This window comes from Taudactylus pleione, unplaced genomic scaffold (genome assembly GCF_031769625.1).
Source record: "Taudactylus pleione unplaced genomic scaffold, aTauple2 ptg001023l, whole genome shotgun sequence".
Classification (NCBI taxonomy): domain Eukaryota; kingdom Metazoa; phylum Chordata; class Amphibia; order Anura; family Myobatrachidae; genus Taudactylus; species Taudactylus pleione.
The window spans coordinates 455253-468999 of NW_028285424.1; the positions used below are offsets into that span (position 1 = coordinate 455253).

The 13747-nt window shown below is 48.3% G+C and overlaps 1 protein-coding gene across 4 annotated transcripts in view; it reads left to right on the top strand.

The window, feature by feature from the left end:
* Positions 1-13747, top strand: part of PDE2A (phosphodiesterase 2A) — a 794043-nt gene that overhangs the window by 164794 nt on the left and 615502 nt on the right. Inside the window, exon 1 of one of the 4 annotated variants that reach the window (XM_088461175.1) lies at positions 4213-4341. The exons of the other annotated variants lie outside the window; for them this stretch is intronic. Within the exon in view, the coding sequence (XP_088317301.1) occupies positions 4330-4341 (12 nt within the window). The 5' untranslated portion in view covers positions 4213-4329. Of the gene's footprint in view, positions 1-4212; positions 4342-13747 lie in introns of those variants that run through there. 4 annotated transcript variants of the gene reach the window in all.

A 13747-nucleotide genomic window follows, 5' to 3' on the forward strand; every position in this document is an offset into this window, starting at 1 on the left:
GTACTGCTCTCACTGCTCCGTCCTGTCCAGGTGTGACGCACTAATCACCCAGGAGACTGTACTGCTCCCACTGCTCCGTCCTGCCCAGGTGTGACACACTAATCACCCAGGAGACTGTACTGCCCTCACTGCTCCGTCCTGCCCAGGTGTGACGCACTAATCACCCAGGAGACTGTACTGCTCTCACTGCTCCGTCCTGCCCAGGTGTGACGCACTAATCACCCAGGAGACTGTACTGCTCTCACTGCTCCGTCCTGCCCAGGTGTGACGCACTAATCACCCAGGAGACTGTACTGCTCTCACTGCTCCGTCCTGCCCAGGTGTGACACACTAATCACCCAGGAGCCTGTACTGCTCTCACTGCTCCGTCCTGCCCAGGTGTGCTCTTATCTGATTTTGGTGTAGGTAGTGGCTGTAGTGCCGCAGTGACTGGTGTACGGCCTCTTCGGGACTCCTCACCTTTGCCACTGCAGGGGTCTCACTGCTGAGCCCCCCCATCACCATGTTCCGGTAGCAGTGGGTAATAAGAGCAGTGTAAGCAGCAGCAGTATTCATCCTCATAGCCTCATACCACGCTGCAATTGGATTGAGCAGATTATAACTGAAATTAAATATCATGCACTAAAGTACAAACTGCAACATTTACTGACAAACAGTAGAATTTATCAACATCTAGGGCTACACTTACAAAGTGGCGCATTTTGTATCAGTTACAACACGCCGCAAAACCGACAGAATTTTGCGGCTCTTAGTAGTTTTTTTACGTGATATGCAGTGTATGGAGGTGTTATAAGTAGCACAAGGGGTATTGGGGGCATGTGGTAAGCAGCATATGGGGTAATGGGGATATGTAATAAAGCAGCACATATAGGGTAATGGGGGTGTATGATAAGCAGTGCATGGGTTATGTGATAAGCAGCACATGGGGATATGTAATAAGCATCACATGGGGTAATGGGGGTACGTAATAAGCATCACATGGGGTAATGGGGGTACATAATAAGCATCACATGGGGTAATGGGGGTACGTAATAAGCATCACATGGGGTAATGGGGGTACGTAATAAGCATCACATGGGGTAATGGGGGTACGTAATAAGCATCACATGGGGTAATGGGGGTACGTAATAAGCATCACATGGGGTAATGGGGGTACGTAATAAGCATCACATGTGGTAATGGGGGTGCGTAATAAGCATCACATGGGGTAATGGGGGTACGTAATAAGCATCACATGGGGTAATGGGGGTACGTAATAAGCATCACATGGGGTAATGGGGATACGTAATAAGCATCACATGGGGTAATGGGGGTACGTAATAAGCATCACATGGGGTAATGGGGGTGCGTAATAAGCATCACATGGGGTAATGGGGGTATGTAATAAGCATCACATGTGGTAATGGGGGTATGTAATAAGCATCACATGGGGTAATGGGGGTGCGTAATAAGCATCACATGGGGTAATGGGGGTGCGTAATAAGCATCACATGGGGTAATGGGGGTGCGTAATAAGCATCACATGGGGTAATGGGGGTATGTAATAAGCATCACATGGGGTAATGGGGGTATGTAATAAGCATCACATGGGGTAATAGGGGTACGTAATAAGCATCACATGGGGGTACGTAATAAGTATCACATGGGGTAATGGGGGTACGTAATAAGCATCACATGGGGTGATTGTGGTACTTATTAGGCATCACATGGGGTAATGGGGGTACGTAATAAGCATCACATGGGGTAATAGTAGCATATAACAAGGAGCACATGGGGTAATGGTACATACGAGAATGAGGTACTTGATGAGCACATTAGAGTTGGGGAGTGTGCCTCATTGTATATCTATGTAAGAGGTAAATGTACTAAGATGGGAGTTCTATTAAGAAGTGATGTTGCCCATAGCAACCAATCAGATTCCAGGAATTATCTGAGCCATTGCTGGGATTATTTCTGCATATATAGTTGCTCTCATGAACTACATTTATGTAAATGACTGACCCATCAGTATGGAGAGTACACTTATGCCCTCGCTGTCAGTGCCCAGAGTGGGGCCTATGTCGCTTACGTGGCTTCTGGGAGGTATTTGGGCAAGGTGGGCGCAGCCTGTGTGATTTGCCAGGTAGGTGGGGAAAGCATTGGCGCCATTACACCCTGTCACTATGAGATGGATCAAACTTTCTAATCAGGGCAAATGGAGGTGTTACCCTCAGCAGCCAATCAGATTATAGCTGTCATTCATCTAGAACAGTCTGTAAAATGATAGTGAGAATCTGATTGGTCACTCCCCCTCTTTAGAAGGTTTCTTCAGTCTCCCCCACATCAGTGTTTACTAGAGTAGGAGGAGCTTGGCATGCAAATCGCATCTGACCGCGCCCATCTTGCGGCAGGTAGGCGGTCTCTGGGAGAATGGCTTTTTATCCAGGGGTCCAGGAGGTTTCTCGCCTAATTTGGTAGATATCCTGGGAAATTAGGCAACCGTTGCCTTTCTGATGTGGAACTACAAATACCAGCATGTCTTTTTGAGAGAAGAGTATAAGATCGCAGCCTTAGCGCACCATGCTGGGCTGTCACTATGAATTAACATTGGTTAAATAGAAGGTATACGGAGTGGGGTTCAGTATGTATGAGAATGTCAACATGGTTCTAATACCGACTTGCACCATGTTTACCTCCACCATGTGGACACTGATGAAATGTCGGCATACTTGGATGTCGACAAAACGTTGGGTCCTTGTGATGCTGCGATCACTTTCCTCCGCTCATCTGCGGCAATTTAGCTGCGTGTTCCAGACTCGGCGGTGTCAGGTTAATGCGAAGCTCCTGTATGCAAACCCCTGTCCCTAATCCGGACCCTCCCCTCTGCAGGATGCTGGCTTTCACATGTCGACATTTCAACAATATCAACATATCTACATTATGACATGGTGACTGCGTCACACGTAGGGAGGGATGGAGGAGACAGGGCCTGAATCAGACCCGCTCGCGAGTGCACAGCACTCGCAAGCGGGTCGATGGTCCCCAACTGCGCATGCGCACCCCGGCCCCGGCATGCAGATGTGCGTGCCCCAGCGAGCAACGGCAGCTCCGTCGCTTCTGGGCTCACTACAAGATGGGGCGGTTGTCTATATTGATTGACAGCTCGCCCCGTTTTGTAGGCGGGGAGAGGGGGTGGCTGTGCAGACAGAGGGGTTCCCGAAGGAACACCTGCCGTTTGGGGGCGGCCCCACTGACATCACGATTAGAGCCGGAAGCTCACTGGGGCTTGCAGCAGACGAGATCCTACCACAAAGGTCTCGTCTCAAGCGCGATGGTTGAGACCATCGTGACCATCACCTGGCCGCTCGTAAAAGCTGTGGATGGTCAACCACAGCTTAGCGAGCAGCCAGGAGGCCGGCTCCAATTAAAAAAAACAAAAAAAAACGCCCTGATTCAGAGTGAGCGCTTTGAAAGAGCGTCCGGCTCTGAATCAGCCCCAGAGTCAGCAGGCGTGCTGCTAGTATAAACAGATGTAGAAGCTCGAGTGTGTGGAAATAATTATTACAAGTTTATATCATTTTAAAGCCTAGAAATCACTATTATAAGTTGGTAGCACTACCAGGCCTAAAATGTACAACTTGCCTTATATTAAATACAGTTTAAAGTAATATTAAAATCTGAAATCGACCATCACGCGCGATCAGTATCTTACTGGGACCAGTGGAAAGTTTGGCCGCACAATGACTGGGAAGGCCACATTCAGTACGGATTTATAGTGACTGCACCCAGTCTTGCCTGCGCAGAAAGCAATAATATACACCACTACCCAATATTGGGTGACCTTTATAAAGAGGAATCACTGCAGTATAAAGCCCCTGTGCCCGGATAAATGGGTGGGGGTGAGTAAAGGGGGAGAACAGTAACCACTGAGATTTATTGAAGACATCTCCACGATATAACAAGGCACCTGTCAGACTATGGGCTGCCCTTATTTCATCCTGTCCTCTTACACATAGGGCTGTATTCAGTTTACAGTAAGCCATTTTCGGTTCACTGTCCCTGCAAGGGAATGTACCCCCCCCCCCCTACCCTGGATAAATAGGACATGTGCACACAGATTACAGTCTGACAGTCCTGTTACAGTGTCCACAAGTGGGAACTTTCCGCCTCTTTCCTGCCCCAAATGATAGGAAGCGTGTGACTGTAGTGTGAGCAGCCCGGCTTCACCTTACACTTCCTCCAAGTAAGTCCTGGGCCGGGCCCGGATCTGCTCCCTCATCCAGACCCACAGACTAATGGAAGCGACACCTCCGTGATAGCTGCTGCGGGACGCTGGGCCGGGATCCCCCCATGGAGCTCCAGGTAACGCCGTCCCCTGCGCGTAGGGAGTGATGCTGCGATCTATCATCCCTCTATGCGGGAACATCAATAATTATTCTACTGCTATGGGAGAAATGGGAGAGCATGATAGATCAGTGAGAATACTACAGACTATGCCAATCACTGGATCAATTATTTGTGATGATAATGTTTTATATAGATCGATTAAATAGATGTGAGATAGATTGATATGGGATTGATAGATATGAGATAGATAGATAGATAGATTGATATGAGATAGACAGATATGAGATAGATAGATAGATAGATAGATATGAGATAGATAGATAGATTGATATGAGATTGATAGATAGATATGAGATAGATTGATATGGGATTGATAGATAGATATGAGAGATAGATAGATAGATTGATATGAGATTGATAGATAGATGCTGTTCCCACTGTCCCGTTACAGTCATGCTACTGATAATTATTAGCACTTTGCATCCTGCAGACAAATCCGGGTTACTGTGTAATATATATATGTATATAGCCGGGGGCCTGGGCAGGAATGAAACTATAGCAGACTGTAGGACACACGGCGCGTTTATAGTACATAGATATAGGATCACAGTATGTGACAGAATGTAATCAGGTTGTAATGGAATAATAAACCCTCAGAATAGCCGTCTGCTGCGTCTATTAATACCCGGCTAGTGAGCGCTCATCCTAAACAGGGAATACACCACAAACAGCTGCAGATATCTTCATTCTCTCCAGTTACGGATACTAAGTTGCACCTATATTTAATGTATGTTTAATAAGCACGCCCTCGGCGGTAGTGACTGGTTATGTTTGTGGATCTCAGTGTTGTGTCATTTATCTACCGTTTTTGGGAGACCCAAATCACTGAGATTGCTCCTATGGATGTGAGGACGGCGTTTTACATTATCTCCTAAAGTAGTCTCTGGGTAACCATAGATATCACCAGACGGATATACTGTATGCTGGATACATTTCTGTTACATATTTCTGTAATGTGCCATTAATGATCCAGGATTCCTGTATGTACAAAGTATAACCAGCAGACAAATGAAGTATCACAGTATTATATGAGCCTGTCGGTGCCGGAGCACAGAATGTAACAATAACATGCACATAAGGGAATTATGCACAGTCAGTGTATCAGGACTAGAAGGACTACTGTTGTGTCGTTGCTATTGGCAAGTGTTTTTGAATTCAGAGATAGTACATTTATACTCCAGACTCCAGTGATGTATAGCAGCTACTTCCAGACATATAGCTGTGATATATATTTGTTTCCTAACTCGTATTTATATCATACACACATATTACACAGCGCCTTACAGAGAATAGTCACTCACATCAGTCCCTGCGCCAATGGAGCTTACACTCTATATTCCCTACCACATGTGCACAATCCTCACATCAGTCCCTGCGCCAATGGAGGTTACACTCTATATTCTCTACCACATGTGCACAATCCTCACTCACATCAGTCTCTGTGCCAATGGAGGTTACACTCTATATTCCCTACCACATGTGCACAATCGTCACTCACATCAGTCTCTGCGCCAATGGAGCTTACACTCTATATTCCCTACCACATGTGCACAATCCTCACATCAGTCCCTGCGCCAATGGAGGTTACACTCTATATTCCCTACCACATGTGCACAATCCTCACATCAGTCCCTGCGCCAATGGAGGTTACACTCTATATTCCCTACCACATGTGCACAATCGTCACTCACATCAGTCCCTGTGCCAATGGAGGTTACACTCTATATTCCCTACCACATGTGCACAATCCTCACTCACATCAGTCCCTGTGCCAATGGAGGTTACACTCTATATTCTCTACCACATGTGCACAATCCTCACTCACATCAGTCTCTGCGCCAATGGAGGTTACACTCTATATTCCCTACCACATGTGCACAATCGTCACTCACATCAGTCTCTGCGCCAATGGAGCTTACACTCTATATTCCCTACCACATGTGCACAATCGTCACTCACATCAGTCTCTGCGCCAATGGAGCTTACACTCTATATTCCCTACCACATGTGCACAATCCTCACTCACATCAGTCTCTGCGCCAATGGAGGTTACACTCTATATTCCCTACCACATGTGCACAATCGTCACTCACATCAGTCCCTGCGCCAATGGAGCTTACTCTCTATATTCCCTACCACATGTGCACAATCGTCACTCATATCAGTCTCTGCGCCAATGGAGCTTACACTCTATATTCCCTATTACATGTGCACAATCCTCACTCACATCAGTCTCTGCGCCAATGGGGGTTACACTCTATATTCCCTACCACATGTGCACAATCGTCACTCACTTCAGTCCCTGCGCCAATGGAGCTTACACTTTATATTCCCTACCACATGTGCACAATCCTCACATCAGTCCCTGCGCCAATGGAGCTTACACTCTATATTCTCTACCACATGTGCACAATCCTCACTCACATCAGTCTCTGCGCCAATGGAGCTTACACTCTATATTCCCTACCACATGTGCACAATCCTCACTCACATCAGTCCCTGCGCCAATGGAGCTTACACTCTATATTCCCTACCACATGTGCACAATCCTCACTCACATTAGTCTCTGCGCCAATGGAGGTTACACTCTATATTCCCTACCACATGTGCACAATCGTCACTCACTTCAGTCTCTGCACCAATGGAGCTTATATTCCCTACCACATGTGCACAATCCTCACATCATTCTCTGTGCCAATGGAGCTTACACTCTATGGGCCTGATTCAGAGCCGCTCGTAAGCGGCAGTACGCTCGTTCCGAGCGATGTTCGCTCATCTGCGCATGCGTACAGTTTTTAATACGCATGCGCAAACCAGTCAGTGCTGCCGAAAATCGTTTGTTCGCTAAATAGCGAATGCCTGCTATTTTGAGTGACAGAATGAGGCGTATGTGGGTGGTAACAGGGGAAGGAGCTTGAAAACGGGGAGTGGAATTCAGAACGCAGGCGTGCTTAAAGGTCAAAACGGGCGTTTTATGGGTGTGCATAATTAATACAGCAGCGTCACTGACCACGTCACTGGGTTATTTTATAGTCAGAACTGCTCGCAATATAGTGGTAGGAAAAACCAACCACAAGAATAGCGAGCAGTTCATACGCTGTTCGATGTACTTGATTAATCTAATAAATAGCGGACATGACGTATGATGCGAGCGGCCAGGGGGCGTATTTTTCAAATAAACGTCCGCATGTTTTGTTCGCTCGTTCAGACATGGAGGCGTCAACAGACCACAAGGAGCGAACGGTTCATTTTAATAGCCACCCCCTTTTTCTGAACGAGCGAGCGCTAATTGCGTCCGGCTCTGAATCAGGCCCTATATTCCCTACAACATGTGCACAACCGTCACTCACATCAGTCTCTGCGCCAATGGAGCTTATGGTGCGTACACATGGTACGATGAGTCAGCGATGACGATATGCGATGATCGTTCTGCACCTTCACGTGTGATAGATGATCGTTATCGTTCATCCAGCACATCACCAACCCACCAACTATGGGCCAGCGATATCGCCCAGGTTGGCCGGCATGCACGTGCGATGGTCTATATCGTTATCGTCCATACGTGCCCGCACATCGCTGTTTGTTTGAGGGTTGGTAGGCACAAAAAAATAAACAATGACGATATGGTCGGTATCGTTATCATTCATATTGTGCATTTTTATCGTATCGTGTGTGCGCACCATTACACTCTATGGGCCTGATGCAGACCCACTTGCGAGCGCTCGCAAGCGGGTCGATGGTGGCCCAGTGCGCATGCGCAAGACGGAGCCGGCTCCGTCGTGCGCATGCTGGAGACCCGGATAGCGACGGGCAAGCCGTCGCTTCGGATCTCGTACCAAAAGGGGCGTGCTGTCGATGTTGAGTGACAGCACGCCCCCTTTGTTGCAGCCGAAAGCACTTCAGGGCTTGCGGCAACAAGACCCTACCACAAGGGTCTCGTCGCAAGCCCGATGGTCGCGATGGTCTTGACCATCGCGACCATCTTCCTGCCCGCTTGCTATAGCTGTGGGTGGTCACCCACAGCTATGCGAGCGACCAGGAGGCCGTTAAAAAAAAAAAAAATAGCCTGGCCCTGATTCAGAGCGAGCGCTCTGTCAGAACGTCTGGCTCTGAATCAGGGCCTATATTCCCTACCACATGCGCACGTATATAATCACACTAGGGTCATTTTTTTTTTGTCAGTAGCCAACTAACCTACCAGTATGTTTTCAGAGTATGGAAGGAATCCCACGCAAACATGGGAAAAAATACAAACTCCACACATATGGTGCCTTTATCAGAACCTCATAATAACTGTTGCTTACTGCCTTTGATAAATAGATGCCCTCGTTCTTACATTTTCTGTGAATCATGTGGAGTTTATATTATTATTCACATCCCATTCTATACCAACTTGTAGCTTGTACTTCACAGTTTTAAATAGACAGCAATATCCCCTCCCCATGTGTATTGTAATGCAGAGTAATGCAGCCCATATACCAGCAATCACAATGACCCATTCCCCAGGATTTAACGATTCTCCTATACACAATTGATCGGCAACATGCTGGAAATCCTAATTCGCCGATTCCGGTCATGTTTTTGGTCGGAATCGGTGATCAGTGAACCCCATACATTAGTGAATTTTTTATCTATTTTTTTGGCCCAAATCATCGGGAAAACGCATAATTTCCCAGATTGGTGTTTGGACCGTCACCGCAATCTACATCACAGCCCCCGGTTTACCGTCCCAAACATCATTATTATAATCTGCACTGAGCATTGAGTACGTGTAATAATAGTGTAAGGATTAATACTGCGGATGAGGGCTCATTGGTTGGCGATTGCGTCATTGCGGTGATGGATGTACTCTCAGCCAGTGTTAGTGCTCTGCGCTGTGTTACTGTGGAAGAGCTGTAAGATATTTATGACATCAATACCCGATGTAACACTATGTTCCCTCACACATCACTGATCAGTGCACATTCGGGACACATTGAACACTGCAAAGTTACTTTCACATTTTCTACAACATGGAATTTAATGGCGGACATGACATGAACAGATGTGAATGAAAGACACCGGGGGCAATAATACGCAAAAGTTACCGGCTCAGCAAAAATCCTAACACTCGCTTTATCCGATTCCAATGGATTTACTACTCTCCATAGAAAATCGCATTTGTAAAGCTAATTAAGGATCCAAAGGGAGAGAAGAAAACGTATATAATTAACGGAGCAGGTATTAGGGCGTCGGGAGCCCCCCCTGCCCCACATTGGCTGCTACACTGTGATGGACCCCTGTTGTGATAGAGGTGTAGTGTATCTGTAGGGTCCTGGACACTGTGATGGACCCCTGCTGTGATAGAGGTGTAGTGTATCTGTAGGGTCCTGTACACTGTGATGGACCCCTGCTGTGATAGAGGTGTAGTGTATCTGTAGGGTCCTGGACACTGTGATGGACCCCTGCTGTGATAGAAGTGTAGTGTATCTGTAGGGTCCTGGACACTGTGATGGACCCCTGCTGTGATAGAGGTGTAGTGTATCTGTAGGGTCCTGGACACTGTGATGGACTCCTGCTGTGATAGAGGTGTAGTGTATCTGTAGGGTCCTGGACACTGTGATGGACCCCTGCTGTGATAGAGGTGTAGTGTATCTGTAGGGTCCTGGACACTGTGATGGACCCCTGCTGTGATAGAGGTGTAGTGTATCTGTAGGGTCCTGGACACTGTGATGGACTCCTGCTGTGATAGAGGTGTAGTGTATCTGTAGGGTCCTGGACACTGTGATGGACCCCTGCTGTGATAGAGGTGTAGTGTATCTGTTGGGTCCTGGACACTGTGATGGACCCCTGCTGTGATAGAGGTGTAGTGTATCTGTAGGGTCCTGGACACTGTGATGGACCCCTGCTGTGATAGAGGTCTAGTGTATCTGTAGGGTCCTGGACACTGTGATGGACCCCTGCTGTGATAGAGGTGTAGTGTATCTGTAGGGTCCTGGACACTGTGATGGACCCCTGCTGTGATAGAGGTGTAGTGTATCTGTAGGGTCCTGGACACTGTGATGGACCCCTGCTGTGATAGAGGTGTAGTGTATCTGTAGGGTCCTGGACACTGTGATGGACCCCTGCTGTGATAGAGGTGTAGTGTATCTGTAGGGTCCTGGACACTGTGATGGACCCCTGCTGTGATAGAGGTGTAGTGTATCTGTAGGGTCCTGGACACTGTGATGGACCCCTGCTGTGATAGAGGTGTAGTGTATCTGTAGGGTCCTGGACACTGTGATGGACCCCTGCTGTGATAGAGGTGTAGTGTATCTGTAGGGTCCTGTACACTGTGATGGACCCCTGCTGTGATAGAGGTGTAGTGTATCTGTAGGGTCCTGGACACTGTGATGGACCCCTGCTGTGATAGAGGTGTAGTGTATCTGTAGGGTCCTGGACACTGTGATGGACACCTGCTGTGATAGAGGTGTAGTGTATCTGTAGGGTCCTGGACACTGTGATGGACCCCTGCTGTGATAGAGGTGTAGTGTATCTGTAGGGTCCTGGACACTGTGATGGACCCCTGCTGTGATAGAGGTGTAGTGTATCTGTAGGGTCCTGGACACTGTGATGGACCCCTGCTGTGATAGAGGTGTAGTGTATCTGTAAGGTCCTGGACACTGTGATGGACCCCTGCTGTGATAGAGGTGTAGTGTATCTGTAAGGTCCCGGACACTGTGATGGACCCCTGCTGTGATAGAGGTGTAGTGTATCTGTAGGGTCCCGTACACTGTGATGGACCCCTGCTGTGATAGAGGTGTAGTGTATCTGTAGGGTCCCGGACACTGTGATGGACCCCTGCTGTGATAGAGGTGTAGTGTATCTGTAGGGTCCCGGACACTGTGATGGACCCCTGCTGTGATAGAGGTGTAGTGTATCTGTAGGGTCCCGGACACTGTGATGGACCCCTGCTGTGATAGAGGTGTAGTGTATCTGTAGGGTCCCGGACACTGTGATGGACCCCTGCTGTGATAGAGGTGTAGTGTATCTGTAGGGTCCCGGACACTGTGATGGACCCCTGCTGTGATAGAGGTGTAGTGTATCTGTAGGGTCCCGGACACTGTGATGGACCCCTGCTGTGATAGAGGTGTAGTGTATCTGTAGGGTCCTGGACACTGTGATGGACCCCTGCTGTGATAGAGGTGTAGTGTATCTGTTGGGTCCTGGACACTGTGATGGACCCCTGCTGTGATAGAGGTGTAGTGTATCTGTAGGGTCCTGGACACTGTGATGGACCCCTGCTGTGATAGAGGTGTAGTGTATCTGTTGGGTCCTGGACACTGTGATGGACCCCTGCAGTGATAGAGGTGTAGTGTATTTGTAGGGTCCCGTACACTGTGATGGACCCCTGCTGTGATAGAGGTGTAGTGTATCTGTAGGGTCCCGTACACTGTGATGGACCCCTGCTGTGATAGAGGTGTAGTGTATCTGTAGGGTCCCGTACACTGTGATGGACCCCTGCTGTGATAGAGGTGTAGTGTATCTGTAGGGTCCCGTACACTGTGATGGACCCCTGCTGTGATAGAGGTGTAGTGTATCTGTAGGGTCCCGTACACTGTGATGGACCCCTGCTGTGATAGAGGTGTAGTGTATCTGTAGGGTCCCGGACACTGTGATGGACCCCTGCTGTGATAGAGGTGTAGTGTATCTGTAGGGTCCCGGACACTGTGATGGACCCCTGCTGTGATAGAGGTGTAGTGTATCTGTAGGGTCCCGGACACTGTGATGGACCCCTGCTGTGATAGAGGTGTAGTGTATCTGTAGGGTCCTGTACACTGTGATGGACCCCTGCTGTGATAGAGGTGTAGTGTATCTGTAGGGTCCTGGACACTGTGATGGACCCCTGCTGTGATAGAGGTGTAGTGTATCTGTAGGGTCCTGGACACTGTGATGGACCCCTGCTGTGATAGAGGTGTAGTGTATCTGTAGGGTCCTGGACACTGTGATGGACCCCTGCTGTGATAGAGGTGTAGTGTATCTGTAGGGTCCTGTACACTGTGATGGACCCCTGCTGTGATAGAGGTGTAGTGTATCTGTAGGGTCCTGGACACTGTGATGGACCCCTGCTGTGATAGAGGTGTAGTGTATCTGTAGGGTCCTGTACACTGTGATGGACCCCTGCTGTGATAGAGGTGTAGTGTATCTGTAGGGTCCTGGACACTGTGATGGACCCCTGCTGTGATAGAGGTGTAGTGTATCTGTAGGGTCCTGGACACTGTGATGGACCCCTGCTGTGATAGAGGTGTAGTGTATCTGTAGGGTCCTGGACACTGTGATGGACCCCTGCTGTGATAGAGGTGTAGTGTATCTGTAGGGTCCTGTACACTGTGATGGACCCCTGCTGTGATAGAGGTGTAGTGTATCTGTAGGGTCCTGGACACTGTGATGGACCCCTGCTGTGATAGAGGTGTAGTGTATCTGTAGGGTCCTGTACACTGTGATGGACCCCTGCTGTGATAGAGGTGTAGTGTATCTGTAGGGTCCTGGACACTGTGATGGACCCCTGCTGTGATAGAGGTGTAGTGTATCTGTAGGGTCCTGTACACTGTGATGGACCCCTGCTGTGATAGAGGTGTAGTGTATCTGTAGGGTCCTGGACACTGTGATGGACCCCTGCTGTGATAGAGGTGTAGTGTATCTGTAGGGTCCTGGACACTGTGATGGACCCCTGCTGTGATAGAGGTGTAGTGTATCTGTAGGGTCCTGGACACTGTGATGGACCCCTGCTGTGATAGAGGTGTAGTGTATCTGTAGGGTCCTGGACACTGTGATGGACCCCTGCTGTGATAGATGTGTAGTGTATCTGTAGGGTCCTGTACACTGTACAGTGGTATAGCCAGGTATTTGGCTTCTCACGGAGAGTTATAAAAATAGTTGCACATAAATATTGAGCAAAAACCAGTATGTAATGAATTGGAGAAACACTATTGTTCTATGTCAGCCACATTGTTATGTGACGACTGTTACTTTCTTGCAAATGCTACTTACCTAAGGTCATAGCTGCCACATCTGGAGCCTAGTAAGGAAGAATTGCCCAGCACTCGCTCTATAGCTCTGGTGCAGTAATGCCGTTATTGTCAATGATTTATATACAGTGGGCCTGATTCAGACCCGTTCGCTATTTGCGGTCGTTCGTTCAAAAACAAGGGGTGGCTATTCAAATGATCCGTTCGCAAATTGCAGTCTGTTCACACCTCTAAGTCTGAACGAGCGAGCAATACATACGCTCGTTTATTTGTTAAAAACGCCCCCTGGCCGCTCGCACCATACGTCATGTCCGCTATTTATTAGATTAATCGAGTACATCGACCAGCGTATGAACTGCTCGCTATTCTTGTGG